General features: G+C 37.9%; 4 protein-coding genes across 7 annotated transcripts in view; 2 read left to right on the plus strand and 2 right to left on the minus strand.

The window, feature by feature from the left end:
- Positions 1 to 1,805, minus strand: part of shroom2a (shroom family member 2a) — a 31,098-nt gene extending 29,293 nt beyond the window's left edge. Inside the window, exon 1 of the mRNA XM_018669900.2 lies at positions 1,463 to 1,805. The gene's annotated coding sequence lies outside the window, so the exon portion shown is untranslated. The remainder of the gene's footprint in view (positions 1 to 1,462) is intronic.
- A 289-nt stretch (positions 1,806 to 2,094) lies between these two features.
- On the plus strand, positions 2,095 to 5,565 carry LOC108878894 (synapse-associated protein 1). The gene is made up of 9 exons (XM_018669905.2): positions 2,095 to 2,435; positions 2,550 to 2,668; positions 2,768 to 2,834; positions 3,001 to 3,074; positions 3,186 to 3,325; positions 3,472 to 3,623; positions 4,166 to 4,224; positions 4,345 to 4,489; positions 4,577 to 5,565. The coding sequence occupies exons 1-9, from the start codon at positions 2,255 to 2,257 to the stop codon at positions 4,702 to 4,704; spliced, it is 1,065 nt and encodes a 354-aa protein (XP_018525421.1). The 5' UTR covers positions 2,095 to 2,254; the 3' UTR covers positions 4,705 to 5,565.
- Positions 5,553 to 22,035, minus strand: LOC108878895 (AP-1 complex subunit sigma-2). Of its 4 annotated transcripts, XM_051077505.1 has the most exons (6): positions 21,961 to 22,035; positions 20,646 to 20,824; positions 18,503 to 18,611; positions 18,248 to 18,385; positions 14,744 to 14,830; positions 5,553 to 8,661 (listed from the first exon to the last, which is right to left on the minus strand). In XM_051077505.1, exons 2-5 carry the CDS (start codon positions 20,822 to 20,824, stop codon positions 14,783 to 14,785), a joined length of 474 nt encoding a protein of 157 aa, XP_050933462.1. In that variant the 5' UTR covers positions 21,961 to 22,035; the 3' UTR covers positions 5,553 to 8,661; positions 14,744 to 14,782. The 4 variants fall into 4 exon arrangements, with proteins under 4 accessions (XP_050933462.1, XP_018525424.1, XP_018525427.1 ...); XM_018669908.2 differs by lacking the exon at positions 14,744 to 14,830; XM_018669911.2 differs by lacking the exons at positions 5,553 to 8,661; positions 14,744 to 14,830 and adding an exon at positions 9,822 to 11,599.
- Positions 22,036 to 23,631: 1,596 nt separating this feature from the next.
- LOC108878834 (retinoschisin) lies at positions 23,632 to 27,492 on the plus strand. The gene is made up of 6 exons (XM_018669815.2): positions 23,632 to 23,732; positions 24,141 to 24,166; positions 24,262 to 24,463; positions 25,222 to 25,363; positions 25,448 to 25,643; positions 27,085 to 27,492. The coding sequence occupies exons 1-6, from the start codon at positions 23,678 to 23,680 to the stop codon at positions 27,235 to 27,237; spliced, it is 774 nt and encodes a 257-aa protein (XP_018525331.1). The 5' UTR covers positions 23,632 to 23,677; the 3' UTR covers positions 27,238 to 27,492.
- Positions 27,493 to 27,587: the final 95 nt, after the last annotated feature.

The raw sequence follows: 27,587 nt of genomic DNA on the forward strand, positions 1-27,587 counted from the left end.
TTTCACAGTTCAGCATGGTCTGGCCTCATGCAATACCACTGATCTTTTAAGCCCTCCTGAACCTGAGTGTGAGCTGAGGAGATGACTGACAATCTACACTCATGAATAAAGCTAAGTGAGTATTGCCAGTGGGTGAAGAGGCCAAAAATCATTTAGAGACTCATTTTAGATTATTTGATAAGTTGTTAAATGGTAAATATTGTCTTTTATCCCATTAATCCTCTTAATGCTTTTGATGCTGCTTTTACAGCTGACCTTATTTTGGAATGTGTGTTTTTCTCCTGCATTTGTTTATATGTAATGCCCACTCAAGGCAAGTTGTGTTTGTTATTATTAGCAAAACTACAACAGAAAATGTTGGTTAAAAGGTTAAAAGGTTGTTTCGTTATAAAACAATTTGATGTATGAAATAATAAATCTTCACAATGAATGGTGTGCCTCATTTCTTTTTCAAAAAACAAAAAAACAAACAAACAAAATGTAAAAATTCAGATTTCGTAATAGATAGTCTATTGAAACACAAACATGTTGTAATTAAGCTACATTTGGGATTTTACAGAGAGCTGTTCATATCAATTAGATCAAAACAAATTTCTCAAATTCTGACCAACTGCGTCTCACTAACAAAACACTAGAAAACATGAAACCGCTTATTTATAGCCTGTTGCCCTTTATATGATGTGGGCTTTAATTTGTGTTACTAACAAGTGTGTTTAGAAGACAAGAGAAAAGTGAGTAAGTGTTAAATAAACCTTGCAGTCCCTTTATATTATACACAACCTGACACAAAAGCTGTGAGAAAATTATGGAACATGGGGTCGCTATTGAGCTTTACAACTCTATCACTAAATTAACCTTTATTTGGGCAAGGATCTAAATTTAAGTGCATGCATTTTAAAGTCCTAGGCCGAATTAATTCGGGTTAATTAGGACTACAAGCTGTGGAGTAACGGACGTATCATGTCAATAGGTTTGTGACATTCATGATTACTATGGCTGGACTTTTCATAGAAAACTGTAATTACATTTGTGTTTTTAATTTGAAAGGAAAAACGCTTCAGGCCAAAAAATAAATATGTGAATGCTAAATCCAGTACGTTTGGCGGTCACATGAGCTGTTATTCTGTTTTTAGGGACTAAAAACGCGTCCCGGTGTCACTAATGTAAGAAATCTGTAACGCTCGGTAAACACCTGTTGTCATAGTCCAGACAGGCTGACTTAAACTTAATGCTCTTATGTGTGAGAGATTTACACACACTAACAATGTCGAGCAGCACAATGGGAACCATCTTCACTTGTACCAACACATAAGTCAAACAGAGCAGAGTTGCACAGACCTACAAAGGTAACCGAATCTTCGTGTGAAACAAACGTATAATAAGAAAAATTAACCACTCCTGTGAGACCTAAAGCATTATAAGAAAAATATAACAAAACAACTGTTTGAACGGCTGCCCTTACCTGGGAGACCAACTTCTGGATAAACCGGTGGACACGAAAGCTTCCTCGGTGTGGCACGCAGCTATATCCCAGGTTTACGTTACACATACTTCATCTTTTGTAACAGGTTTTATTTCCAAAAGAATAACTTTCCAAACAAATGGCTAGCTGTGCGAACGGTTTCGTGGAATAAGCCGACAGTTTCCACTGTTTTACACGCAGCAGTTCAGTCCGTATCCTACAGCATGACACAAACCAAGACCGACACACTGACACATTCAGGAGAGTTTAAATTAGCTAAGCTAACCTAGCTCCATCCATGGACAACAGGGATAACAAGTGTAGCACAACACAGCACAACCGTGCCATCTAGCGTTACGGTTAGGTGCTGGCAGGTAAGGTAAAGGTTCTCTTTAAAAAAAAAAAAAAAAAAAAAAAAAAAAAAAAAAACTTGCTCTACTTTCTACTTAGAGATATAAACCTGTTCTAACTCCAGAGTTGAGCCTTTAACGATTCTGCCTGGAGGGTGAGACATAACTAACCACTGTAAATCGCAATTTAGCCAACAATTAACCAATTAACTTGGATAAAAATGTATAATGTCAAGGAGGGCGCGTTTCCATGACAACCTGCTAACTTAAGGGTAGACACTAAGGCCAAACTTCATATATCCGCGGAAATGGGTGAGTGTTGAAACGTCACCAGCAGTGTAGTTAGTTTCAAACTATCCGAAAATTGACATATAAACGAAGTCATTAGTCATTAGAGCACGTTTAAGAACTTCTTTAACTTTATCGACAAAATATTTAAAGTATGTTCAAAAACTTGGGAACCTGGTTTGGGATAGAAAGCGAAAATGGCCAAGTTGAGAAAGAAGACGAGTCTATTGTTGATGTCAGCGAAGACAAGAGACATGAAATAAACAAACCAACGGCTGCTGCCGAGAAAGACGCTGATCCCCCTCAACTTCTCCAAAAAGCTAAGGGTTTCAGTGGTGAGTTTGACAAAGTAGAGTACACTGAGAGTTGTGTCTGAATGTGCTGAATGTGTTAAGTTGTTTTGCTGTAGCATACGTGTATCCTCAGTAGTGCTACTTGCTTCTTTGCAGGTTACATCTATAATTTCGCCAGCAGTGCCTCAAAGAAACTGTCCGAGTCTGTGGTTGAAACAGCTCAAACATTTAAGAAAAGTGTAGAGGAGGGGAAAATAAATGGAATTATTGATAAGGTAAATATCCCTTGGTGCTTCTCGTAATTTAAATGATTTCACATCCTTCTTTGTACTAAAGAAGTTTGGCCTATCTGAAGAAATATCTTCTTTCCTCAGACCATTTTGGGTGATTTCCAGAAAGAACAAGAAAAGTTTGTTCAGGAGAATAAAGCAAAAAAGTTTGGTAAGTTTGAATGGTGTTTATTTCTGTATTCAGTCATTCATTAATGTCTAGACTTCAAGTGGTCATTTAACTGTAATTATAACAGTTACTTGATTGTTTGCTGGACAAAACTACAAAACATGTAAAAACATTAATATCACAACAGGATGATTTTCATTGCTCCTAGGTGCTGCTGTGCCACCATGGGTTGGTTATAATGAAGAGGAGACCATACAGCAACAGATTTTAGCTCTTTCAGCCGTTAGTATTAATCCTTAGAACACATTGCTTTTGATACAGACAAATAATTAAATTGTGTATCCATATATTATCAAAAAAAATGTAATTTCAGTTTATTGCTTGATTTGACAGGACAAAAGAAATTTTTTGCGGGACCCTCCTGCTGGGGTGCATTTTCACTTTGACTTTGAGCAAATGTATCCAGTCGCCATGGTGATGCTGGAGGAAGATGAGCTCCTCAGAAAGATGCGCTTCCATCTGGTCCCCAAACAGTGAGAATGTTTCATTTACTGTACTTATTAACTTTGTCTTGTGTTTTCATCATGTGCATCCCCTGCATAAGACTGGGTTTATTAAAAACAAAATTATTTTATTCCACTGCATAGATGACTGTCTCTTTCTCTATGTAATTTTTTAGGGTGAAAGAGGAGGTCTTCTGGAAGAATTACTTCTACCGTGTGTCCTTGATTAAACAGTCGGCTCAGCTCACAGCTCTAGCAGCACAACAGGCTGCCGAGCGGAGGGATGTGGAGAAAACTGGCTGCAGTCCTGATGATCCTCATCGAAAGGGTATCTACTGTGTAGTGTAAAACTATGTCTTTAATCCTAATGCTCTTGTCAGTGAGAATAATAAAGATAGTGAATTTTAAACAATAGCTTGTCACACACAAAAAAATCAATCAAAACAAAATGAGTGGTGAGGTATAATCAATCATTAAATGGTAAACCTAAAAATGAGCTAACCTTAGGTACTTTTCGTTCTTGAAACTTACTGAATGTTGTATTTTATCTTTGATTTTGTGTCACAGTCTTCTTCATAGCAATTTAAAAGCAGTACTAGGGAATAATTTATATGCATTAGTCTGCACTGTTAATGTTATTTGGAACATGAATTTCACCTTTGGGGGCAGCACAGTGGTGCAGTGGTTAGCACTGCTGCCTCACAGCAAGAAGGTTCCTGGTTTGCCCGGAGCTTTGCATGTTCTCCCTGTGAATATGTGGGGTCTCTCTCATCCTTAACAGATAAGCAGTATTGATAGTGGATGGATGGATGGATGGATGGATGGATAGATATCACCTTCTTAAGAGATAATGCCAAATTATTTTTGCAGATGGAGTTAAAGGGAAAACTCCCCGTGCCACCTGCAGTACCAAACCAAAGTCAAATGAGGTAAGCTAACTGTTTTCAGAGAATAAAATACCTGATAAGAATATTTGTTTTAAGCAGTAATTGGACTAAAATTAGTATAGTAGTGTGTATTCAGACCTTCTCCTGTTTCTGTGATGAAAGGATGAAGAGGACATCTCCACCAGCCCACCTGTGTCTGAATTTGTGAGTGATGCTTTTGACTCATGCAAGATAAATGAGGACGACTTACGCAAAGAAATGGAGCAGTTTGTTCTGGACAAGCGAGAACATCCAAACTCACAAGAGGGTAAGTCTTCATGTCAAACTGGGTTATCATGTAACTGGTAGAGCTGTTTGTCAGAGTTCAATGAGTGACTCAATGTGTTTTTTTCAGAGGAGACTGCGGACTGGGAGAGAGAGTTGCAGGAGGAACTTGCAGAATACGACGTGTTGGCTGATAATGAGAACCATGATGAAAAGTGGGACAGAGAGATTGAAGACATGCTAAAGGAGGACAGTTAGGGCACCCTAGCCTTAACTGTTTGAAGGACACCTTTAAGGTCAGGAAACAGCAACTGACAGCATATTTTATGCTCCTAGTGGAATGATTAATTTCAATATTGGTCCTCTAAGAGATGGAGAATACTGAATATTGTTAACATTTCAGCATGCTATTTCTGTGGCCATAATAGTTCTAAACTTTATGAGTAAATATTTAGTACTGTCTCTTATAGTTGAGAGGAGAAGATATTGTCCTGCATCTCAAATTTCTTTCACTTTTAGATGATTTAAATGTGAGCTATATAACAAGCGTGGAATATTTTAGAATGAAGTTTATCCTATGACAGAGCCAACTCTTTTTTTGTCTTGTGTTGGTCTCTAATAACACATGACAGCGTATTTTACGATCATATTTGCTGACAGTATGTTAATGTATAGAATGTAATACACAGTGTATGTCATACTTGTTAAGGACCGTGGGTAATGTGTATTCTATCAAAATGATATAATGGATTACTGAACATGCGGTAAATATTTGGGCACACATACTGTATACTGTAGATGCTGATACAATGTACTCTGTAAACTTGCAAGTCCAAACAAATGTTGTGTTCTACATCAAAATTTATTCAGGCACAGACCAAAATCCTTTGTTTTTATGTTGTTACCTATGCAAACTGTCGTGTATTGTTACATTTCTATTAACCATTAGCTTCAGTTCATTGTCTTTTTTTCTGAAGTTAATACATGTTGTTCTCTTGAGTTTACATTTGTAATTTGTTTTTGGATACAATGTTTTATCATATGCATTTTTTTTCTAATGTGCTGTGAATGACCTGTGAAGAATTAAAGGCAATATGTGGCAAATGTGACAATACAGTCCCTCTGCCCCCCGAGTACTCTTTATTGCTGAACTTGACAAGAAAACATAACCTTCCTCCTTTATCCATGTCAGACACTGTAATAGTAAACTACACAATTTGTCCTCTGCAAGTAAACACAAGTCCAGTAATGTAATACACAGGTTGCACTGCACTCATGCTGTAGCTACTGTATATTTCACTTTATACACAGCACAGAATCGGTCACACATCTGAGATACAGAACAACACACACAATCAATTTTACATGAAAATGCTTATTTGAAGTTATATAAAAGTGATAATAGGAAGAGATTTCAGTATTTCAACATGATATCTATAGGAAGTTGCAAAATGGAAAAGATAAAAGTGAGCACTTCAGAAAAAAAAAAACATTTAAACACATTTTTGGTTTGAAACAATACCAGTTTCTTAAAGATGTACATACAATGCAAGATAAACATAAAATGTACAGACAGAATGCCAGTTTATGATGTTTGCACAGTCCTGTGTCCAAGGCATCTAATATATGTCTGTGTATGAGTATGAGTACTCATCCAAGTGGCTGAAAACTGCTGTGTACATAAAAAAATCGTAATAATCTGCTACAGTTTATGAGACTATTGCTATTTTATGCATGATCACTCTTTTCTCTGGGTCACAGTAGTAAATAGATTTACATGCTGTATGGTATGACACATGACTATCAGCATCAAGTTCCTTTGTTTTTATGTTAAATCATTTCCAATATTGAGTAGACAGTGAAACGGCTTTAAAAATATTTTTTGAAGGCCTTGTGCACTCTTATAGGTGTTTCCAGTTATTCTTCCTGATTAGACCTCTGCTCAGGTTGGAGTTTTCTGGAGCCATGCAGACCAATCAAATGGTATGAACTGGTTGCACATTAACAGGTGAAACAAAGCAAACAGGGGAGTAAGGGAGTTGTCAACTGACAGTCTGTATAGGCCTAAATAACCCTGGGAAGAGCTCTAAAACGTGAAAACACCTGAGAGGATGTGGGAGCTTTAAACTGTCATGCTGGTCAGTGGTCTGTATGAAAGTACATATGAAAGAGGGAGAACAGTGATTTACAGTGTATGCCCGCATTTTAAACTGGACTCTGGGAAGGGGGGACTGACAAACCCACAGGGATCCTACAACTAACTGTGAGGAGCTTTTTAGCCTCATTTAGCTCACTGTTTTGGTTTAACAACCACACAGTTGTTGAATGCTTAAGTCTCATCATTCTCATCCACCTCACTTCTAGCAGCATCAGGCTGCTGTTTACACTATAGGTGACAAAGTCTGCTTACCTGCTGCACTATACCAGCACAGGATGAAACAGAAAAGATAGCTAGCTAATCAACTAACCAATGAAGAAAGCTACAGCACATCTGTCAACACAGAAAATGTTTCAGCCATATTTTTCAGTCACCTGCCTCTATTTTAACTAATCCAGCTCTCTAATCAGGTTTCCAAGCAGATCACATTTTAGCTATTCATAAATCCAAAGTTTATTTTCATTTGTATGTTTTATGTATATTTTCCCACATTTTACACACAGTACACTACAATGATTGTGTATTGGAATCTGAGCCCTGCAGAAATGTGGTTGACCAGTAGCTATAATACTGTACCCTGAATGCACCCTGTGTAGACACAGATGGAGCACGGGAGCTGCTGCAGCTGCTCTGTTGATGTGCTGCTAACTCTACAGCCTCTGTGTTGAAATGATGTCAAATATCTAGCTGCTAAATATTCAGATATTCCCCTCAGGAGTTGGTGGTAACGTAAAAAGAGCTACAGGGATACTGGTGTTCAGCAGATGACTAGAAAACCAGCTCTAATGGGACGGTCATGTTGCTCCATGTCTGTTGGATAACATTAAAAAGGCCATAATATTTCAGTGATATGTCACAGTCATCTTGCATTGGAGTTCTGCCACCTAGTGGCCACAAATTGACCAATTCAGCTTTAAGTCAAAGAATCTGGTGCCTTAACATGAGCATGTAGAATACTGATTAGATATTTTACGTTACTGTAATGCATGTTTTTCCTTTACAGAAAAAGAGAAGCACAGTAGTAAACATGAAGAAAAAGAACAGTCGGCTTAGTTCTTTCACATTGTACATTAATAAAATAAACTCAGTGTATTTACCTGCTACATTGCAGTGGCATGCAAATGGGACAGTAATATATTCTTTTAATTGAAATGGATGAACATCCATTGGATTAAGGCATTCAATATTAAGTGGAATTCTGCCATTAGAAACCAACACACCAAACAGTCAGACTGTACAAGTGATAATGGTCTGTAAACTGAGAATACTCATAATATGACACATACAGCATTGTGTTTTAAGCCAGTTCATCCACAGTCATTTCAGTTAAGACTGCAATGGTGCATAACAGTGTAACTACAGTGGGTAAACTACAAATGCCAAAGATGTTGTGCTCAAAACTACTGTCAAGTTCATGTTAATCACAATGCATTGTTGGATGAGATGAAACATAACTCTTTGGTTTTTTTAATGTAATACTTTTGACTTCCCTTTACAATATATACTATTCTATAAGTCTCACTTAAACATTTGAAATTCAAAACTAAAGCTACTTCAGAGAGTGAAGTGATCCCATCAGCTTTGGTCAAATTTAAATCAAGCAGTTCCCTCAGTGCAGTATCTTGGTGTGGACTGGAAAGCAGCAAAAAGCTTAACATGCTGTATTTTTCCATGGTAACAGTAAACGTCATCACACTCAACAAATAAATAACTCAGTAGAAGATACACAGGCATTGTTTGTCTCTGGAAAAAAAGAAAACAGAGGCAGAGTTGTGGAACACAGATGCACCGGAAATCCATGTCCACAGTGTGTGTGTGTGTGTGTGTGTGTGTGTGTGTGTGTGTGTGTGTGTGTGTGTGTGTGTGCGCATGTGACTGTGAGGTTGTGTGTGCTGAGAGGTGAACTGAAGTTGGTACTGGCTACATACAGCAGAGTAGCTGGCAGATGGATGTGTGTGGCAAGTGGAGGATGAGGATGATGATGATGATGATAATGATGATGACCATGTTTATGTCAGCCCAATTTCCTCCAGCACGCTGCGTGGGGTCTCTGCTTCCTGCGGAGGGAGAGAGGAACCAGAGCTCCAGTGAAATGCTCAGTGAGCTACACACCACAAACTGATTACAGATTTCAACAAGAACACCATTACTGAACTGTGCACACACATGCACGCTGTGAAGCCACGTTTTATTTGGTATAACAACATTTCTTTCTCAACAGCAGTAGTGGGGTATTTCACATGGCAGCTGTTGACTTTGTGCAAATAGTTAAAATAGTTAAAACTGCTTTATTCAAATTAAGGGTTGCATTGTAGTGAGGAACCCATAACTCTGTAGGTCAGTTCACACTACGAATTCTTCTGGTGTGATACAACAATTGGTTGATAAAGTTAAAGCTGCACTGTGAACAGTTTTCATATTAACAACAAATCAAATACAAATAAAAGAAGTGGCTCATAGAAGAAAGAGCCAACAACCCTTAAGTTCATTTCAGCCTCCAATTTCTGCAAAAATATTTAGGAATTTGATAGCACAATTAGTTGTTAAACTTCAAGTTTCCCTGTGGCGTTTTCTTGTAAGCAAGAAGTTTGTTTACATTCAGTTTCTCATCAAAACACATTTTGACTAAAATTCTTTTTCATCCATGTTGCACCTATGCTAATGTATATACATAGTTATACAGCAGAATATCAGAGCTGGTGGCTTTTGGCAGAAAGAAAGAGAAGCACTTACTTTGGCATCCTAAAACAAGGTTCAGCACAAAGTAAAGAGAGGACTTGCATCAGAGCAGTGACACAGAAATCTCGCTTTATGATAAAAGGAGAAAAACAACACACTTCTACACAGTGACTGACACAGTCAAAGTGTCATTTTGTTTTCAGTGCAAAATATTCAACCCCAATCTTGAAACATAAACTATGCATTTGTAACCAGTTATAGACTTTTTCACTCTAGGGGTAGATATTGCTGTAACAATGTATCCCTTGTCACCTGTTATCTAGGCTAAATATATTCATCTGCAAAGCAAATAGAGCTTAGCACCATTCAGTTATGAGGTTACTGAGTTTGTTTCCAACACAGAGGAAAACAGTTGAACAGAAAACTAAATTACTAAATGTCAGCTCAAACTTCAAAAGGTGTCATGAGGGAAAAGAACACTATGAACACAGGGAAGCAGTTATATCAAAGAAAGACACCAGTGTGCTTAAAGACAAGGAATCATTAACAATTTATTCATTATCTATCATATACATTGATAGAATACCCTCAGTTAATTGTCATAGTCTATTAATATAATCTGTCTTTATTAGTAGGACACAAATGAACAATGACAGATCATATAAAACATTTGAAGTGCTTAGTCACTGTGCAATTATTATAGATAAATCTAAGTGTAAGGCTAATTATTTCAGTCATGTTTCAATGTATGTTATCCTTTTGATGTAGAAAGCCCTTGGTTAATCAGTGCAAAGTGCAAATATTTCTTTACTATTAATCCCATTAATATTACTTACCTTGAGAGTGGCTTTTATTATTTATTTATTTAAGTGGGAAATAAATCAGAGTCTATCAATAATTTAAAATATATAGAGAAAAATATAAAGAATAACAACTCAGCTAGTTACTGGACAGATACTGAAAAGCTACGTCTTGTAGTGTGTCCTGTGGTCTGAGCAAGGTTAGTTTCACACAAATCACAGCAAGGACAAAACCTAAGGTTCAAACATGTATGATCTGAAGAGAGAATATATGAACAAAAAGACACGATAAAGGAACAGGTAACGCATGACCTCTCTTGCATTCACTTCCTACCAATGGCTGATGTCGTGCAAATTCAAATGTAAAAACAAGACCAATGAGGAAACCAGTAAAAATATCACATATAAAACTGATGGGATAATAATGACATACATGTTGAATCTGTGTTTAAGTAACATCACAATTCAAATGCTCATGATTTGTGATCTGGCCTTCACAAATTTCTTTTGAAAGTGTGTGTTTACATTTAAGTACTTTGACGCTATAGTGTATACTTAAACACAGTCAGACACAGTTGTGCACCTGTACTACAACCTGTGCAACAGGGGGCAGACTCTCCCTAAATATTCTGAGTGGCAATAGCACAGATGGACAGAGAAAAAATAGGGATTATGTAAAGAACATCCATCTTAACAAAAAACTGGATATGATCTTGGTCTGAGCTTAAAACCAGTGGTTTTCAATCACATGTCATCCCAATCCAATAGTGTACAGATTTTCTGTAAACCAAGTCATAAGTAAATTAGCTGCTGAAAGGGCTTTTTGTGTGTTGTTTTGTTGACCTTGACACTTTGTTCTTGTCTTTGGAAAGATTTTAAATATTTCCTAAAACTTAAAAATAAAGCCAATGCAGGACAAAAGATGCAACTCTAAGCTTTGGAAGAAGTCTAGTAAGTGGACCTTAACTTAAAGTTATTTGTCAAACAGCATACAATTGGGTTGTGATGGCACATGGTGCAAACATGCTGTACTGCTGGTGCAATGAAACAAACAGTAAGTGGAACAATGACAGCATGAAACAATATATCGCCACAAAAATATGTTTCATGTTCAATATCGAAGACTAACTTCAGTTTAAGTGGTTGTTATTAAATTGTTACATTTTCAGGCCTCAGTAACAAGAAATTGCCCTCTTTGTCCATCCTACCAATCCAGCCTAAATGTGTTCATCATTTACTGTGGTTTTCAATTTACTTTTGATATTGTGACAATTTTGTATCATAACTGTCATGTATTGAATTGAACAGTGAACTGAGAATATTGTGACACCCCCAACCAAACCAATGACAATGACAGGTGTTCAGAGGGCAGAAAGAAAGGTGCCAGGCACTGAGGAGCTCAGCATGCAGGGTGGATTTTAGCAGCAGCAGCAGCAGCGGCAGCAGCAGCAGCAGCAGCGGCAGCAGCGATGGCAGCCAATCAGTACACAGGCACATTAAAGTACTCATGACGGGGCTGGGGGAGAGAAATGCATACAGCTTAGAGAACACAAGAACACTGAGCCCTAACAGCCACCTCATTCAGACACTTCATTCACAGGACATGCAGGAGACAGAGCAGCAGGCAGGAGGGATCACATAGTGATAAAAACCAAACTACTCTCATCACTGTGTCCCCTTTTACTATCAAATAGATAGTTTGACTTTTTGGGAAATACATCCATGCACTTTCTTGCCAAGAATTAAATCAGAAAAGAGATCCCACTCTGGTGTCTGTACATTAAATTTGAAGAGAGAGCCAGGAAGCAGTTAGCTTAGCCCAGCATAAGGACTCAGGTAAAAAGGCAAAAAGTTCAGTTCCTACACTTTTTCCAGTTCTTGTGTGAATCAGACAAATACCATACAAACTGTTCACTGGTGAGCTTTTTTACCTTTGGACAAAGCCATGCTAGTTATTTCTGCTTAGCTTTGCCAACGGTCTCCTGGCTCTGGCTTCATATTTACCATACAGACATAAGAGTGGTATTGCTTTTCTCATATAACTCTTCACAAGACAGCAAATAAGCAAATTTCTCAAAAAGCTGGTTCCTTTAAAAGGGATAGTTGTTGGGACATTTTATTTTTCTTTGTTACCCAAAGCCAACAAACTCACACTGCTGGCTTTGGATATTAGTGTTTTTTTTCTTTGTTAAGCTTTATAGTAACAGTGAGTTTAGCTGGCTTAATTTAACTCATACTCTGGATTTCTATAGGAAAAATCTGTCTGATCCTGAGTAAGGAGCAAAAATAGTACAATTCCCCCATTAGTGAAACATTCACTTCATTTTGAGCAATGGACTATTTATAGTTTAGCTTTATAAAATGATATAACTGTGACCACACAGTCAAAGTGTCGCATATTCATACTGCATACATGTAGTTATATAAAACATCAGTAATGTGGACAGTATCAATGAAATGTTACATATAAATGAAGGACAAACACAAACAGACTGAGACAGACTTTGTTTTCAATACAAACATGTACTGTACATGTATTGCTGTGGAGAGACTGTCACTACTGACAAGAGACCAGGAACACTGTCTTAACCAGCAGGAGCTGAGCTACAAACAGACTGATATACACAATGAGAAGACTGAGACTAGTTCTGACTATAGGGCGCTAATGGTACAGACGGCCTAAATCCACAGACACAGAGTATTCACCTCAGCAGGCCTAATTCTGGAAAAGACCAGAGGACTCAGAGGCCATATTTGGGACCATCACACCTGTGAGGCAAACATTTTTTATAAGGACAAAAATAAACAGAAAGATGCACCACTGATCAACACAGGTAAAGTCTAAATCTCGCAGGAACCTACAGCGACTACACTGTGTGTGTTTGGGGACCGGGAGATTAATCACGCACCACCACAATAACAGTGCTCTCTTTGTGGGGAGGGTCTCTGCTCAGTTTTTATCTGATATCTTACATGCTGAGTTTGAGCTGAGCTGGAAATCTTCAGAGGCATCATTATTCCAAAAGAAGATGTGCACACTGGCACCACAATAATGGCCAGCTCCTGAGAAATGTTTCATTAAAGGCTTATTAAAATAGCTTCGACCAAATCCCCTGTGGTATGTTTTCCATGTAATTACTGCACTATGCTCTTACTAATGCCTTAAAGCACAAGGCCCCGATTCCAAATGTGCCCCAATTCAACCCCTGCTTTATCTTAACCAAGCAGTTTTTATATTCACTTATATTATGTACAGCGTGTTTAGATTTTCTGTTGGATGATAATATTTTTTGTCCTCCCTCATACAACTCAGGGAAAAGAATTAAGTGTGTTTATTATCATAGAACCAGTTGTTGTAAACAAAACATAGGAAAATTCTGGATTTTACCACTGCACTCTGGTGTTTTCAAAGTGAATTGGATTAAGCTAATTATTAAATTACACTGACAAGAAGTTTGTGAATAACAAGTAGAAGAGGACCTTTTGAATTTGATCTGATTGCTCTCCTGATCATAAAATAACCGTGAAAAGAAGAGTTTAATCATTAATGCCGTTCTTTGGTCCACAAAGAATAACTGTTTTCTGACTAGTGATATTCTTTTTGTCAATAAATCCCATAAAAAGACCAAAACCAACAATGAACAGATATTAACATGTATTGTCTGTGTTGTCTAAAAACACATCAGTGAGCTATTCTGTTGCACTGAGAGACATGTTCCTTCATTATTATGAACATATGCTGTTCAGCTGCCATTATTGCCATACTTACTAGCCCATCAAACATGTTAATTCACAGCTGAAAATAGTCCCTAATAAATGCACAATTTAATTCTGTTTCAGTAATCCTGGTTTAAAATTGCAGTGCCAGTGTGTTCTAGGAACTAATCCTTTTTTAAAAAGTGAAACTAGCATCTTTAAGATTTATATCTTCAGTAGGAAGCACTGAGAACCACAGACAGGCCCTCGCAGTGTTAACAGACTGTTAGTGTTGATTTTACGCTTTTCATGGCATATATTGAGACTGAAACAATAACACATATTATAGAATTATCTGCTAATATATTTGGATTCATTGTGTAAAATGGTCACTTTGGGTCAAGTGACACCATGTGCAAAAGCCTACAGAGAGTCAACGTAAAATACTGTCGCAATATAGTGGTGTTCTTCAGAATTTCTTTCACCATTTCAAAACATCATACTTCATTCAATGCTGTTAGTAAAAAAAACAGGCTAGTCTTCACACAGGCAGCATAGCTCTTTCACTTGTCTGAGAAAACAATTTTCACATTACAAGTTACAAGTTAAAATACCAATTTACAGTAACTTGTAAAAAAAATGCAAATTGCATCTCTGATGAAAAGGAACCTTATAGGTCCTTATGTGCTACAATTTTACACATTTAAAATGTAACACCAAGTGTTGGATTATGCCGCCTGTTACTGAAACAGTGTATTCAGACATGCTCTAAACATTCAAGTTTAAGTTCATGTCTTAAACATAACTTACACTTCATGTAAGTTATGATCCTTTCATTGTGTCATGTGTTTTTCACTCAGTTATGAGACGGTCAGACTGACAGGAGTACATGCAGATATAAGTTCACGGCACGCAGAACTGGAAACCCATGCTGACTGACTGACTGCACCAGTCTAGTAGTTACCAATTGCCTGGATGGAGGCATGGATGGACTCTAGGCCCATTACAAGATCTCTTCATTTGGCAAACTTCCCCAGTCTTCACTCTGGCTCTATGAATACAGAATTGAGCCAATCAGATCTCTCTCTCTCTCTCTCTCTCTCTGTGTAAACCTGGATTGGAAATTTTCTGAACTAACTTCCTCCAAAGTAAGAATATCAATTAAATGATTTTAAAAAGCTCCTCACCTTTTCACCTCACATTTAAAAGGAAAAAGGCTACATTTTGAACTTACCATAAGCCTTTTAGGATCACAGGACAGTTTGTTCTCTACAGTACAGCTACCTGATGGGCCTGCTGACTGTAAATCAATGAACAGCCTCACAGTTTGTCCTTGGGGAGTATGGACTGGGCTGGGCTGCAACTGCCTCACAGCTAATGGCTTTGGGCCACTATCAGCTTTTCTAATGCTTCTCAGCTTTATTGCTCACTTCATTACTTTGGGTTTACATGAGTAAAATCACTGTTTTGCCTGAATGGAGTCTTATTCATTGCTATATGTAGAAATATTACAAATATGATGAATGACTCAAGTTAAAGCCACATAATGAAGATATATTTACCAGTGACAGAGCAACATGTTATATATATATATATATATATATATATATATATATATATATATATATATATATATATATATATATATATAGTGTTGTTTCAGTATATCCAATCCTTATTATTCTAAATTCAGTTTTAACACTTGATAATGATCTTATTTTTAAACTTCATCTTGCTGCAGACATATTTTTGTCACTCATTGCAAAATATGTGGAATCTTTGCCAGAATTGTTTGATACTGTATGTAAAAATCATTCCCCAGAAATCCAGTGTAGGTCATTATCTACAGTTCACATCACTTTCCTCCACTGGATGTTAGCGGGCTGTCAGCAGTGGCCTGATTTTGCTTTGCAGAACTCATTAGCAGTGGCCTTTTGGCTCACAAACTGGCAAAATTAAGTTAAGCAAACAAATCCAGCAGAACCCATCAGCCTTCTAACACTGATTAGATCAATACTCTTCTACTGTGTAATACACAGTCTGCATTTCTGTGTATTCAACATTATAAAACATCATTAAAACCTGCCTTCACTGGATAATCCTCTGGAATAATTTTGACAGTATTTTGACATTTGTACATTCTCTATAAAACAAACAAACAAAAAACTAATTCAATTTAATAGCTCTGCTGTAACCTATGCAATATTTCTAATCAATTCACAAACATCACCACAGGGTAAAGATATCTGAATTATGATATGTTTAAGCCTCTGGTTTTGGTATATGATATTAACCTCAGCCGTGGTTGTGACCAGTGTTTGTCAGCATACTGCTGTGTATGCTGACGGTTAGAATCATAATTGCAGAAAGCGACACTGTGGTTTTACTGCTGTAATTATGCTCCCTCCATATCAAATGCTAATGTAGGCCAGGCATGTTTCTGGGCTGAAACCTGAGCTTCTTTCACTTCTGCCATTAAACAAGATGGAAAAGAATGTGTGAAATATAACATAACATATAATATGTAATATAATATGTAATATAATATAATATAATATAGTATAATATAATATGTGTGTGTTCAGTGGTATTCTCTTCAGTCCTCAGGGATTCAGAGGCTGAAGTCTGACCAGCTTTTTACTACTTTCTCTCTCTCCTGAACACAGCATTACTTTCTACTTTTCACTCATTTATGCCAGTGTAACAAATGTAAACTCCTCATAAAATATTCCTTGGGTGAAAATGAAGCATAACTGTTCTCTGATAAGACACAGCTAACTTAAACTTTAAACTTATGCTATGCGAAATTTCATGAAGATATACTGCTGAAGAGTAATTGGTTAGTGCCTAGGATTATAGTTGCGCGAAAATATTAAGGATGAAGACCTTACAGAGCAGAAAAACACACCAGTAACTTCAATATATATGGTGTTCTCCTGACACTTGAAATATTGATAATGCTGGTACGTTGTTTCCACTGGTTTTAGCGTTGTGTTGGTGAATCTATAGTGCATCTAAAGCTACTGATCTAACACTACAGCTAGGGTTTTAACAAACTGTACCTGCAAACAGGCGCATCTGAAAGTCTATATTCTGCAAATCACAATCATAAGAGAAATCTGTAAGCTGAAATCAAGAATGAGATTAAGCAAACTAAATGGAAGACAATAACACAATGAAGTCCATGAAATGAAAATCACAAGAAATAAAATGTAAAACATTTGTACAAAAAAGGGTGCACAAATCAACTGAGTACCACACTCATACAGCTCAGAAAATGAAATAAATAGGAGTGGTCATCAGAAACACTGTCCAGAGTGAGAAAATGTGTATGAAAGGAGCAGCATGAAACAGTAGTAGTCCCAAGTGAAGCCCTCCACTTAAAAGAGAAATGAAGCAAGTAAAACATACAAATGCAGCATTCGAGACTATAAGCAGAGGGTAAAGTAATGTAGTTAAAGCTAATATTTCACAGAGGTTAGTGATTTAAATCCATTTGAAGGACTTAAATATCTTTAGCTACCCTGCTTTTACTTTACTTATGTAATATACAAGCACTCCTACTCTAAAAACTGAAAATCATAAACCTTAAATATTTCATGAAGCAAAATTGCAATTTCTATACAATTTATGGTCTGCATTTCTTTACCAACTCAGTATATTAGCATTAAGAAACTACCTCTCTAAGCAGTAGCTTCATTTTTAGTGAAGGAGCCCACCATTCCTACCCTGGATTTAAATTGCCTTTACACGCAAGAGGGATTCACAAATGATTCAGGATGTAATCCAGTGTTACTGATAGTAGTTTTGTCTTGTGGATAGAAATAGAAGAAAAGCAAGAGATAACATTGGCTTTGTTTTCCACCACTGGAGACAGCTCTTGGTGAGTAAAGGCATAACGTTTGATGCTGTTCACGCAATGTTTATTCTAGACGGGTACAAAAGCAGCTGTTAAGGCTAACGTTGGCTGTGAAGTGATAGCAAAAACTTACATATAGCACCTTTAATGTTTATTTTCTATATAAGTAATGGAATAATAAGGAGCAGCCGCACTCCCATGCACCTATTTTATTCACATTTCCTATTTGTGCACAAAAAAGCTGAGCAGAAAAGGTGGAAATTTAAAAAAAAGTAAAATATAGCAAAAAAGTTTCAAACTTGGTTGAAGTGGAAAAGTTTATGTATAGATAAAAACAACATGCAATAAGAGCAATGTACACAGACTTATCAGGTGAACTGCACAAGTATTTAGCTGTCCTTTCTGTTTTCAAATAGGACTGAAATCATAAGAATTATAACTTTAATGCAATACTGCATTAGTGTAAAATATTCAGACTCTGATTCCACCTTTGATCTGGACGTTCAGAAATGAAGAGGTGAGGGCACACTACTGATAATGTGCGAGAGAAACTAAATCATTAGTATGAAATCATTATTACTTTCATTTTGATTTCATTCGATGCCTTACCTCCTGCAGCAGGTCAGCCTGCTCGATGGCCTTTAATACATTCTTTTTGGAGGTCTCCTGAGCCTCCCCACCCAACAAGAATTCATCCAGAATGAAGTAGGCCTTCTCAAAGTTGAAAATGATGTCCAGCTCGCAAACCTGTTGATCAGAAATTAAATAACACTTCAGTATGAATTCAATAGGTGGTAAACACATGGTAACCCATGGTATGAATACACAACATATAGGAGAAGTGAGGAAACAGCAGAAACGCACACTGCCAAAGTATTTATCCAGAAGCTCCACATATCTGTGGATGATCTCCAATGTGATGAGCTCATTGTCCTGGTCCTCTATGGCACAACAGAAGTACAAGCTGGCGTATCTGCAACAGAGCAACAAGCCAACCAAGTTCAAGTTCACCATCAAAGTGCAAAATAACAGTGTTTAAAAAATCATCTTTCATTGTGGAAACCACTACGTCAGCCTGACAAAGTGAATACAAGAAGAGCTGACTTTATGCATTTTATCACTTACACAGGATCTCCAAATGATGTATACTGCCTCCCAGCTCACTGTTACAGTGCTGAGAGAGCACTTCTCCGTTATTATTAAGGACTGCTGTTTACTGTGCATAGGGTATTCATTTAAAAACCAGAAGCCGGATGCAGAAGGCTGCATCAGTTAAGCCTCATTCTGCCATGGCTCTTTATCCCTGATAATCCCTAAGGCACTCTTTAAGCATGTGATGATTGGCTAATAAAGGAGCTGGTCAGTTGATCCCTCACAACCAGCAGGTCAGGAGGGTACAATGGACCAAGTTGTGGGTTTTTAAGGGCATAAAGGAGCAAGTCTCAAACTCAACAGGACTAGAACTTGTTGGCATTATTTATTCCTGTTATCTGATCAACAGCTCTTTTCTGAATTCTTTATTGTTTCATGGTTCACTCCATCCTTGCCAGCTGTTTGTGCAAGTTAATGCAAGGCACAGCCGAGCTCAGGAAACAATGACTTCAGCTCAGCTGTTCAGTCGTCTTTGGCACAGAGACGTGAAACAGCACTTTTACTGTAGCTGACTCATACAGCATACCAGCATGGCAACAGGAAATTAATGGGTCAAACCTTTTAAACCAAATACATCTGTAGCTCTATGTAAATAATATGCATCTTTACTGTATGTTGCATTTGGCAGCTGGGTGACACAGTTAGACCCTGAACATGGGCAAAATCCATACAACTTGTCTTCAATTCATATTTGATACTAAACTGAATAGATTTGCATTTTGGACTGGTGGTTTCAGCCCGAGACATGCTGTATGTTTTCATGAAGGCTGTAGGTTGACACATTAGTTGCTGCACCTTATTAAAAGTTCTTCCTACAGCTGTGTGCTCTGTTTCAACATGAAGAAAGGTTGTATGTTGAAACATTAGTTGCCACACCTTGTTATAAAACTGCCAGATCCCATCTGTCCAGATCGCATTTCATACTTTGTATTTCATACTGTGTAAGTATAGTCATAGCAATAGTTATTGTCTTTGCTGTATCAAATCAAATTTCCACTGAGTGCTCTGAGGCTCATTTGGTTGTGGAGAAAACCTTGTATGCATAAATCTGACCTGACAACTTATTATTTTCATTTCTTCCGTACTTTCCTAAGTTAATATGTAAAAAAAAAATACATGAAAAAAGAAACGGGACTGTAAAATATCTGTGGCCCTTCATGTCTCCTTAAAATTGTAATGTCTCAACCAATACTGAATCGTGTTCTCAGAGTAATTACTGCTCTTGGATCTCTTTCTATTCACCTCCAGCAAAAGTACTGATCACAGAATTATTATATCAATGCTCAAACATTGATATAATAATTCTTTGACATGTGAATACGTAGTATACTCTCTATGGAAGATAAAGATGTATCCTGAGCACTGCGGTACAACTAAAACAAAAGGCGGCAGCTCGGATCACTTGTTTAATAACAGATGCATAAAAGACAACAACTAATAATTATGAACAACAACAACAACAACAAGCAAAAAAAAAAGACTTCAAGTTTTTGAGGTAAACAAACATTTGTAAGGTTGAGCAATGGTGCAAAGTCGCTGACGGGTCAGCACCTCGACTGCTGTGTTTGTCTGTCCCTGTTGGGTCACTTGGGTTCACCATCTAACAGTCTGCCTGCCTGTCCGTTGGCACGGCAACAAGACATAATGAGGCAAAATTAATGCTCTTTTTTGTTGTAGTCTGAGTGCAGTCATGATGTCTTCATCTCTTTGATAACACTCACTCCTGATTCTCCTACTGAGCCATTTCTATGAATGATAGGTCTATGAATTGCCCAGGGAAGTGTGAAAAACTCTATTCAGTGAGCATTCAACCAGAGAGCATTTTGTTCATAAACAAGTCCAAAATCCTACCCACCTCTTATATACAATCTTGAGGTCTCTCCACTCTAGAAAGCTGCACATTTTGGGCTTTCGAGCCAGGACTGTCTGCACCAGCTCTCTGGTGATCTTCTTTTTCTCCTTATCAGACAAAGGCACGTACCATTTCTGAAGCCTGAGCTTTCCTTGTCGACTGAATAGAAGCATGAACTGCATCTGAAATAAAGAGAACAAAAAACACAGAGGAACTGTGAAACACAATGAGAGATGAGAGGAAGCAGTGGGTGGTTAAAGACATCTGCAGAAAGATTCAAAAAGCATTCAAAAGAGCACATCCAACCACTTTTTATGTGATGCTGGATGTAGGCAAGAAGAGCCAAGTTGATTCTGACAAGTTAAAACAAACTGAGGAAAATATGACTGTAAGACATGTGAGATGTGCAGGAGACATTACTAAAATGCAAGACAAATTAAATTTGATCAGGTCAGTCAAAGTCAGGAAATGACTAAATGGATTATCTTTTGTGCAATAATATAATGCACACTGAGTTAAACTAATGCAGTCCAATACAGCAGTCCAGAAGGATACCCTCCCTTCATGAAGGTTATAACATTTTTTAATAAAAAATATTTTAGGCTAGCGTTGATTCAACCGTATGATCATTTTTAAGGCTACACTTTGTGGTGCTGTTGAACTGTACTGCACTATACACGGAGGTATCTGTGTTATTTAGCCTACCCTCACTGATATAAACAGGGAGGACAAAATAATAGAAACAATTGTCCTTGCAACATATTACAGTTAAACAGCATTAATATAACCATAGACTCTCCTCCTTTCTCAAACAGTCTAAAACGTTATAACTATCATACAGGTGTGATCTTTTACATTAGACTACATTAGTTTGAACTAAATGCACCTTATAAACTGTCAGCTGAGTTTATAGGTTAGCTAACACGTTAAGCTATTAATGTGTTGTCTGCTGCCATGTGTTAAAGATAAACAGCGCACCATTTCACTTCAGGCTCAAATTCAGCCTGGACAGTTGACCAGCGAAAACATGTGTACATGTTTCAAATTCAGGTATACTTGAAAAAAATGACATAATTTTAATGGCCAATTAAAAAGCCTGTTCTCTACAGTTAACCAAAAAAATATGACTAAAATTATCTTTTCGTTTGTATCGTTACCAACACAGCATAACGGAAGTATCGTTAACACCGTTATTCAGCGCTTAGCATTAGCCTGTTCAGCCATCACCGAGCCTGTTTAAAATACGACATAGCACCAACCGTATATTCATATTTTAGTGTAAAAGGTGAAATAATACATACTGAAAACTACTACTTACCTTGAATATTAACACTGCATTCCCCTCCGGAGAAATGAGCCACCTACCACCACCCTGATACAGGACCAAACGGCATCAAATCTCTGATTGGCCAGCAAGGCGCCCATGACTTTGTTCATTGGCTGACATGTCACAGCCTTTAGACGCTTTAACTCGATATCACCGATACGATTGGTTGATATAGACGTCAATCAAACCTTAAACAACCCACTGGTTCCGCCCATTCGAACGTCATCATCGAACGCCCCAGCTGAATGTTTAAATACAGGCGGAATAACTATGTTCAGCTTCAGTGTAGATGTTGAGCCAGGGGTTGGTGTTTCAAATGAGCATAATGATGATAATATGTAGGCAAATATTCTGTTGAGAAAGGGCGCAATAAAGCCTGTAATGTAAATTACGGATTCCTGAAGTCCACAAGTTATAATCTCTTCTTTTTTTTCCTTGAACCTGATTCTCAGGTTGAGTGTGTATTACTCCTGCAAATTTGTGAAGGTATTTGCGCTATTAAGATTCACTATCCACGAAAGCAGGTCTTGCATTATGTTATGGCTTTGTTTTGCACAGGAGCCCTTGATCAAAGTCGAATCATTAACATATTCCCAGATAAAATAATGTTTAATCAAACTACCACAACAACTGAAACATAGAAAACTAGAGCCAGTTAGACTATCATCTATAGGCCCAACAGTTAATTCATCCCCTAATTTTTCATTTGTAATGCCTTCATCTTTTTTGTGAAATTATTATGTTTGTTTTTAATTTATATTTTTGTATACTATTTTCACAGAGAAGGACAGTCAATTAAATGTTTTATTGAAGTTATTATCTTGTGTGCACAGAATATTTATTTGTGACATATGTTTCTTTGTGATTTGACTGCAACACAGTGGAGGTAACCACCATTAAGTTGGGTCAAATCCTGTATAAGTCTTGGATTTAGCTGGCCACAAGAAAAAATCTCCCCAGGCAACAAGTGATTCCACAAATATCTCATTTCTCATACAGCGTTTTAAACCTTTGCCTTGTGGGCTTAAGCACGCTGCTCACACAGGTGATGTCAGTTGTAATCTGTCAGGGTTCAGTTGTTAGGGCTTAGGTTGGACAATGAGACTCTCTCTCAAACTCTGACTTGCTGACTCACTCACTCACTCACTCACTCACTCACTCACTAAGCAATCCATCCAATCACAGTAATGCAGATATGAGTGCTTTCCCCACTGAGGCTGCCAGAATATATGAATTATCCAGAACCATTTTCTGTTGTTGGTGACACAGTATAGCCGAATTGAAAGACATTTAGTTTAAGAAAGAAAAGACATTGCCTTAGTCAGCATTGTCCTGTATGGTGTCTTAAAACAATAACATCTTTAAATGCTGTGAATCAGAGGTAAACGTTTGCACAGACCACATCTATCATGGCATCCATGTATCCAAACACATGAGTAATGGGTAATGATGTTGACAGGTGGTGACATTGTAAACCTGAGAGACACTGCTGCCATCAAGAATAAAGCTCATTGTTGATTCATGAGGTGACAGCATTCACCACAGGTGTAGTACAATGGAGCAGCCTACGGGAGGTGTCTAAGGGCCAATAAAGAGTATTAGATAAGGCCATCACAGGCCAGTGGATTACAGTAATCCTATCCACCAGCATTGGGTATCACACACACACACACACACACACAGCATTCCAGAACAGCTGAAGAGGAAGATGGAGGTCACTGCTCGTTGTGCTGCTGTGCTGCTGCTCCTGCTCATATCTCAGGGTAAGTCACTGTGCACCTGCATGAGCGATAGTAATGTACTAAAACTGTCTTAAAAACCTCAGGAATATATTCACTGTTCTGCTTGGTTTATCCATGATGAGTACCATACAGACATTTTGTTGCCATTAGATTTGAAATTTATCATGTTTTACGGTGAGGAGGCTTGCTGACAGTGGCCAGTGAACAATTCACTGTTTGTGATTGTCAAAAAAGTTTGTTTTTTCTTTGACATGATACTTTTTCTTCTTGCAGGATAATTAGAGATATTTATCACAAGCATCTGCACACAATTAATGCATTCATTTCTCAGTTAAGTTAGCCCACTTCCTCTGTAAAGTTTGGCTTGATCCCTCGCAGTTAATTTCACCATCTGCTCCTACATTTCACGCTTCTATTGATGTGGTGTAGCCCTGGTTGCTGTGCACTCACAGGAGGTAAGAGCCCGTTAATAAACGGCCTAAAAAAGTTTGAAATGTAATTTTAACTGACTCTGAGTGTGGATTAACACCTCCCCCTGTGTGTCCTTCAGGAGGAGGAGGAGAGTATCCAGGTGGAGGAGCTGCAGGAGGAGGACCAGCAGGTCATTGAGACATGGACACGGAGCATCAAAGCCTGTACGTGCGACTGTGAATCCGCTGCTCCACCGACACGTACCCCTCCCACCATCCCACCTGCCCTGCCGACCACGCTGCCGCCTCCGCCTCAGGGTCACCCACTGAACTGCATGCCAGGTGAGGACACAGACTCCACCTTTGTCACCTGACCTGGACTCACCTGTAGTGCTCCCTGTTTGTCACACTCACAAGGATGTTGGATGTCCTTCATTTCCCAGTTTAAAGGATTTGCATTATGTGAAGGGCAATGCCATGGTAGAGAACATCACACACGTGCGGATTAATAGTAGGCAGCAGTGTATCCTGTGGATTTTTAGGGCACACAGAGAGCTCCAGACGGTGTGATGGATCACACAGCTGATGGTAGCTGGCTGTGTCCTTACATGCACTCAGATAAAACTTGGCTCTGTCTCTGCATCTGTGCAGTGATGCACAATCACCCTGTGCTATGATCTTGACATTTCTCAGCCACATTCTTTCTTTGAGTAGAAAGGGCTTGGATCTGTGATATAGATGGCGACAGTTTGGGGCCAAGAAATGCACAACCATGAAGAAGAGACCCAGAACGTCAAATGCTGTTGGATAATCTCATTACCTGTGCAGGAATGTGATGAGCAGATTAGAGAGCCCAAAATAGGGCGCGACCTTCACCTAATAGCATGATACTGGGCAAAGCAGCACACATCAGATGATGTCCTGATCATGTTTTTCCGCCTCATCACGCAAGCCTTCTTACTGTAAGCTAGATCAAAACACAGAGGAAGGCTGCTAAAAATATCTCTCCATTAAAGAGAAAATGGTGATATCACTATAAATGATACTGGTAAATTACTGTGATTTTGCATGAACTGTATTTCATCTGTAAAACTCCACAGAATGCCCCTACCACAAAGCCCTGGGCTTTGAATCTGGATCTGTGACATCAGACCAGATCAGCTGCTCCAATCAGGACCAGTACACCGGCTGGTACTCCTCCTGGATCCCCAACAAGGCTCGCCTCAACAACCAAGGCTTTGGGTGAGTCTGCCCTCTCCTCCACACTTCACACAAACCCTTACTGTGATATAACACAACAAAAACTCATAGTTTGGTTTTTGTCAGGTGTGCATGGCTGTCCAAGTTCAATGACCAGCACCAGTGGATCCAGATTGATCTGAGGGAGGTGGGGGTGGTGTCTGGTATCCTCACCCAGGGCCGCTGTGACGCTGATGAGTGGATTACTAAATACAGCATCCAGTATCGTACTGTGGATACTCTTAACTGGATCTATTACAAAGACCAGACAGGAAACAACAGGGTAAACACACACACCAGTACAAAGTTATGACATAACCTCTGATTCAGTTTGAATCATTCTGTGATCAATGTGACATCTTTTTCAAGTCTTTCACTGATGCTGCTACAAGATCTCCTGAAGCAACCTTATTGTAACTCTAAACTTTTCACTAACTGTGCTGTACATTGCACAGAGTTGCTCCACTCACACAGGGAGAACATTTCTGATTTGAACTAGTTTAACATTGAACCTGTTCAGGGTGATTGTCCTTCATGTTCCTCTCTGTAATACATCCAAGGGACTCTAGAATAAATATAAACATGCAGATGGATCATTCTGCCAAGCAGTTTTATTGAGGAAACAGAGTAATGGGATCAAGGTCAGTCTATGATGTTCGGATAGTACAGATATACAAGGCAAAACACTCACAACCCCCATCTGCTGCACATCAGCAGACCTTTGCATTAGTAAAAGTTATTGTTGTTGTAGACTTACATTCACTGCATTTAAGTCAATCATCGCCCATAAATAGTTTATTACTGTATCTCTATCCCTATCTCTCTCTTGTGGAACAATATAAATTATCATTAAACTTAACCCCTGTATCTTCAGTTTTATTTTCCCTGTTGGCACTAAATTGACACAATCGTTTATTTATTTTTAAATCAAAAAGTATAAATTCTCTTCAATTATATTTTCTACAGAGTCCCAAAGAGTTCAATATAGTAATTATGAATTAAGATTTTTGAGATGGGACAAATTTCTAAAAAATCTGTTATTAAAAAAAATCAAACAAATATATATATTTATATATTTAGTGTTATTATGGAAAGAAAATAACACTCATGCTGCATAAATATATATATATACAGTTCTAAAAATGTTTTAAAATATTTAACTAATTATTGGTTCATTTATGTATTTTACGCAATTCATTTATATAATTACTTGTTTCATAATGTCTTATTTATTTATTTAATATTGAACAGCTTGGACCTCCGTTATTTTTAAGTAAATATCATATTATGTTTATATTGTTTATACTGAATGGTTCCAGTGTGTATGTGAAATGAAATAAGTCTATAAAAATACAGCAAAATAAAAATACAATACAGGTCTCGAGATAACTTCTGTTGTGAATTGCGCTATATAAATAAAATTGACTGACTTGACTTAAAAATGCTGAGGTGTAATTTTCTTAAGGTACATTTAGTTTTATTGTTTTACTTTTAAATTCACCTCAGTTTAAAATCATCCACCGCAATTGGTATAAATACTGCAGTATTTAAATTGAGGCAAGAACACAGTGAGATGCAGATGAAGGAAAATGTATTGCTTTAGTTTATTGTAGTTTAAATATTAGGAAGTAATAGATTACTGATTATTCATGATCCTGAAGAGAGAATGTGCAAACAAAGAGATGAAGTATATCTTTACATGCCGTTTACTTTCTGCTCCTCAGGTTTTCTATGGGAACTCTGACCGCTCCTCCACGGTGCAGAACCTGCTGCGTCCACCTATCGTGGCTCGTTATATCCGCCTGCTGCCACTGGGCTGGCACACCCGCATCGCCATGAGGATGGAGCTGTTGATGTGCATGAGCAAGTGTGTGTGAGGTGTACACAGTCTGCTTTTTCTCCTCATCATCCATCCTTCCCCTGCCAACCTGCTGCTTGCCAAAGGGGGACATTGGTCCAGCTTTCTGAGATGACCTTCATTTCCTCAGTGTGTCCGTCTTTATTTAGTGAGGCTCAAAGCAAACTAAGTCTCGGGCAGGTGGACATGTCTGGTGTCCTTTGATGCACTATTTTATCTGTCTTAATATCTCTATATAAACACTAGATTGGACACCTTTTTTAACGATAAAGGAGATTCCAGATGAAAAGGAAATTTTTGAATGCCTGTGTCCTTCAATAAAGCTACAGGAGTAAAATACAAAGATTTAATCACTTTAAAACAATTTTA

Source organism: Lates calcarifer, linkage group LG17 (genome assembly GCF_001640805.2).
Source record: "Lates calcarifer isolate ASB-BC8 linkage group LG17, TLL_Latcal_v3, whole genome shotgun sequence".
Taxonomy (NCBI): domain Eukaryota; kingdom Metazoa; phylum Chordata; class Actinopteri; family Centropomidae; genus Lates; species Lates calcarifer.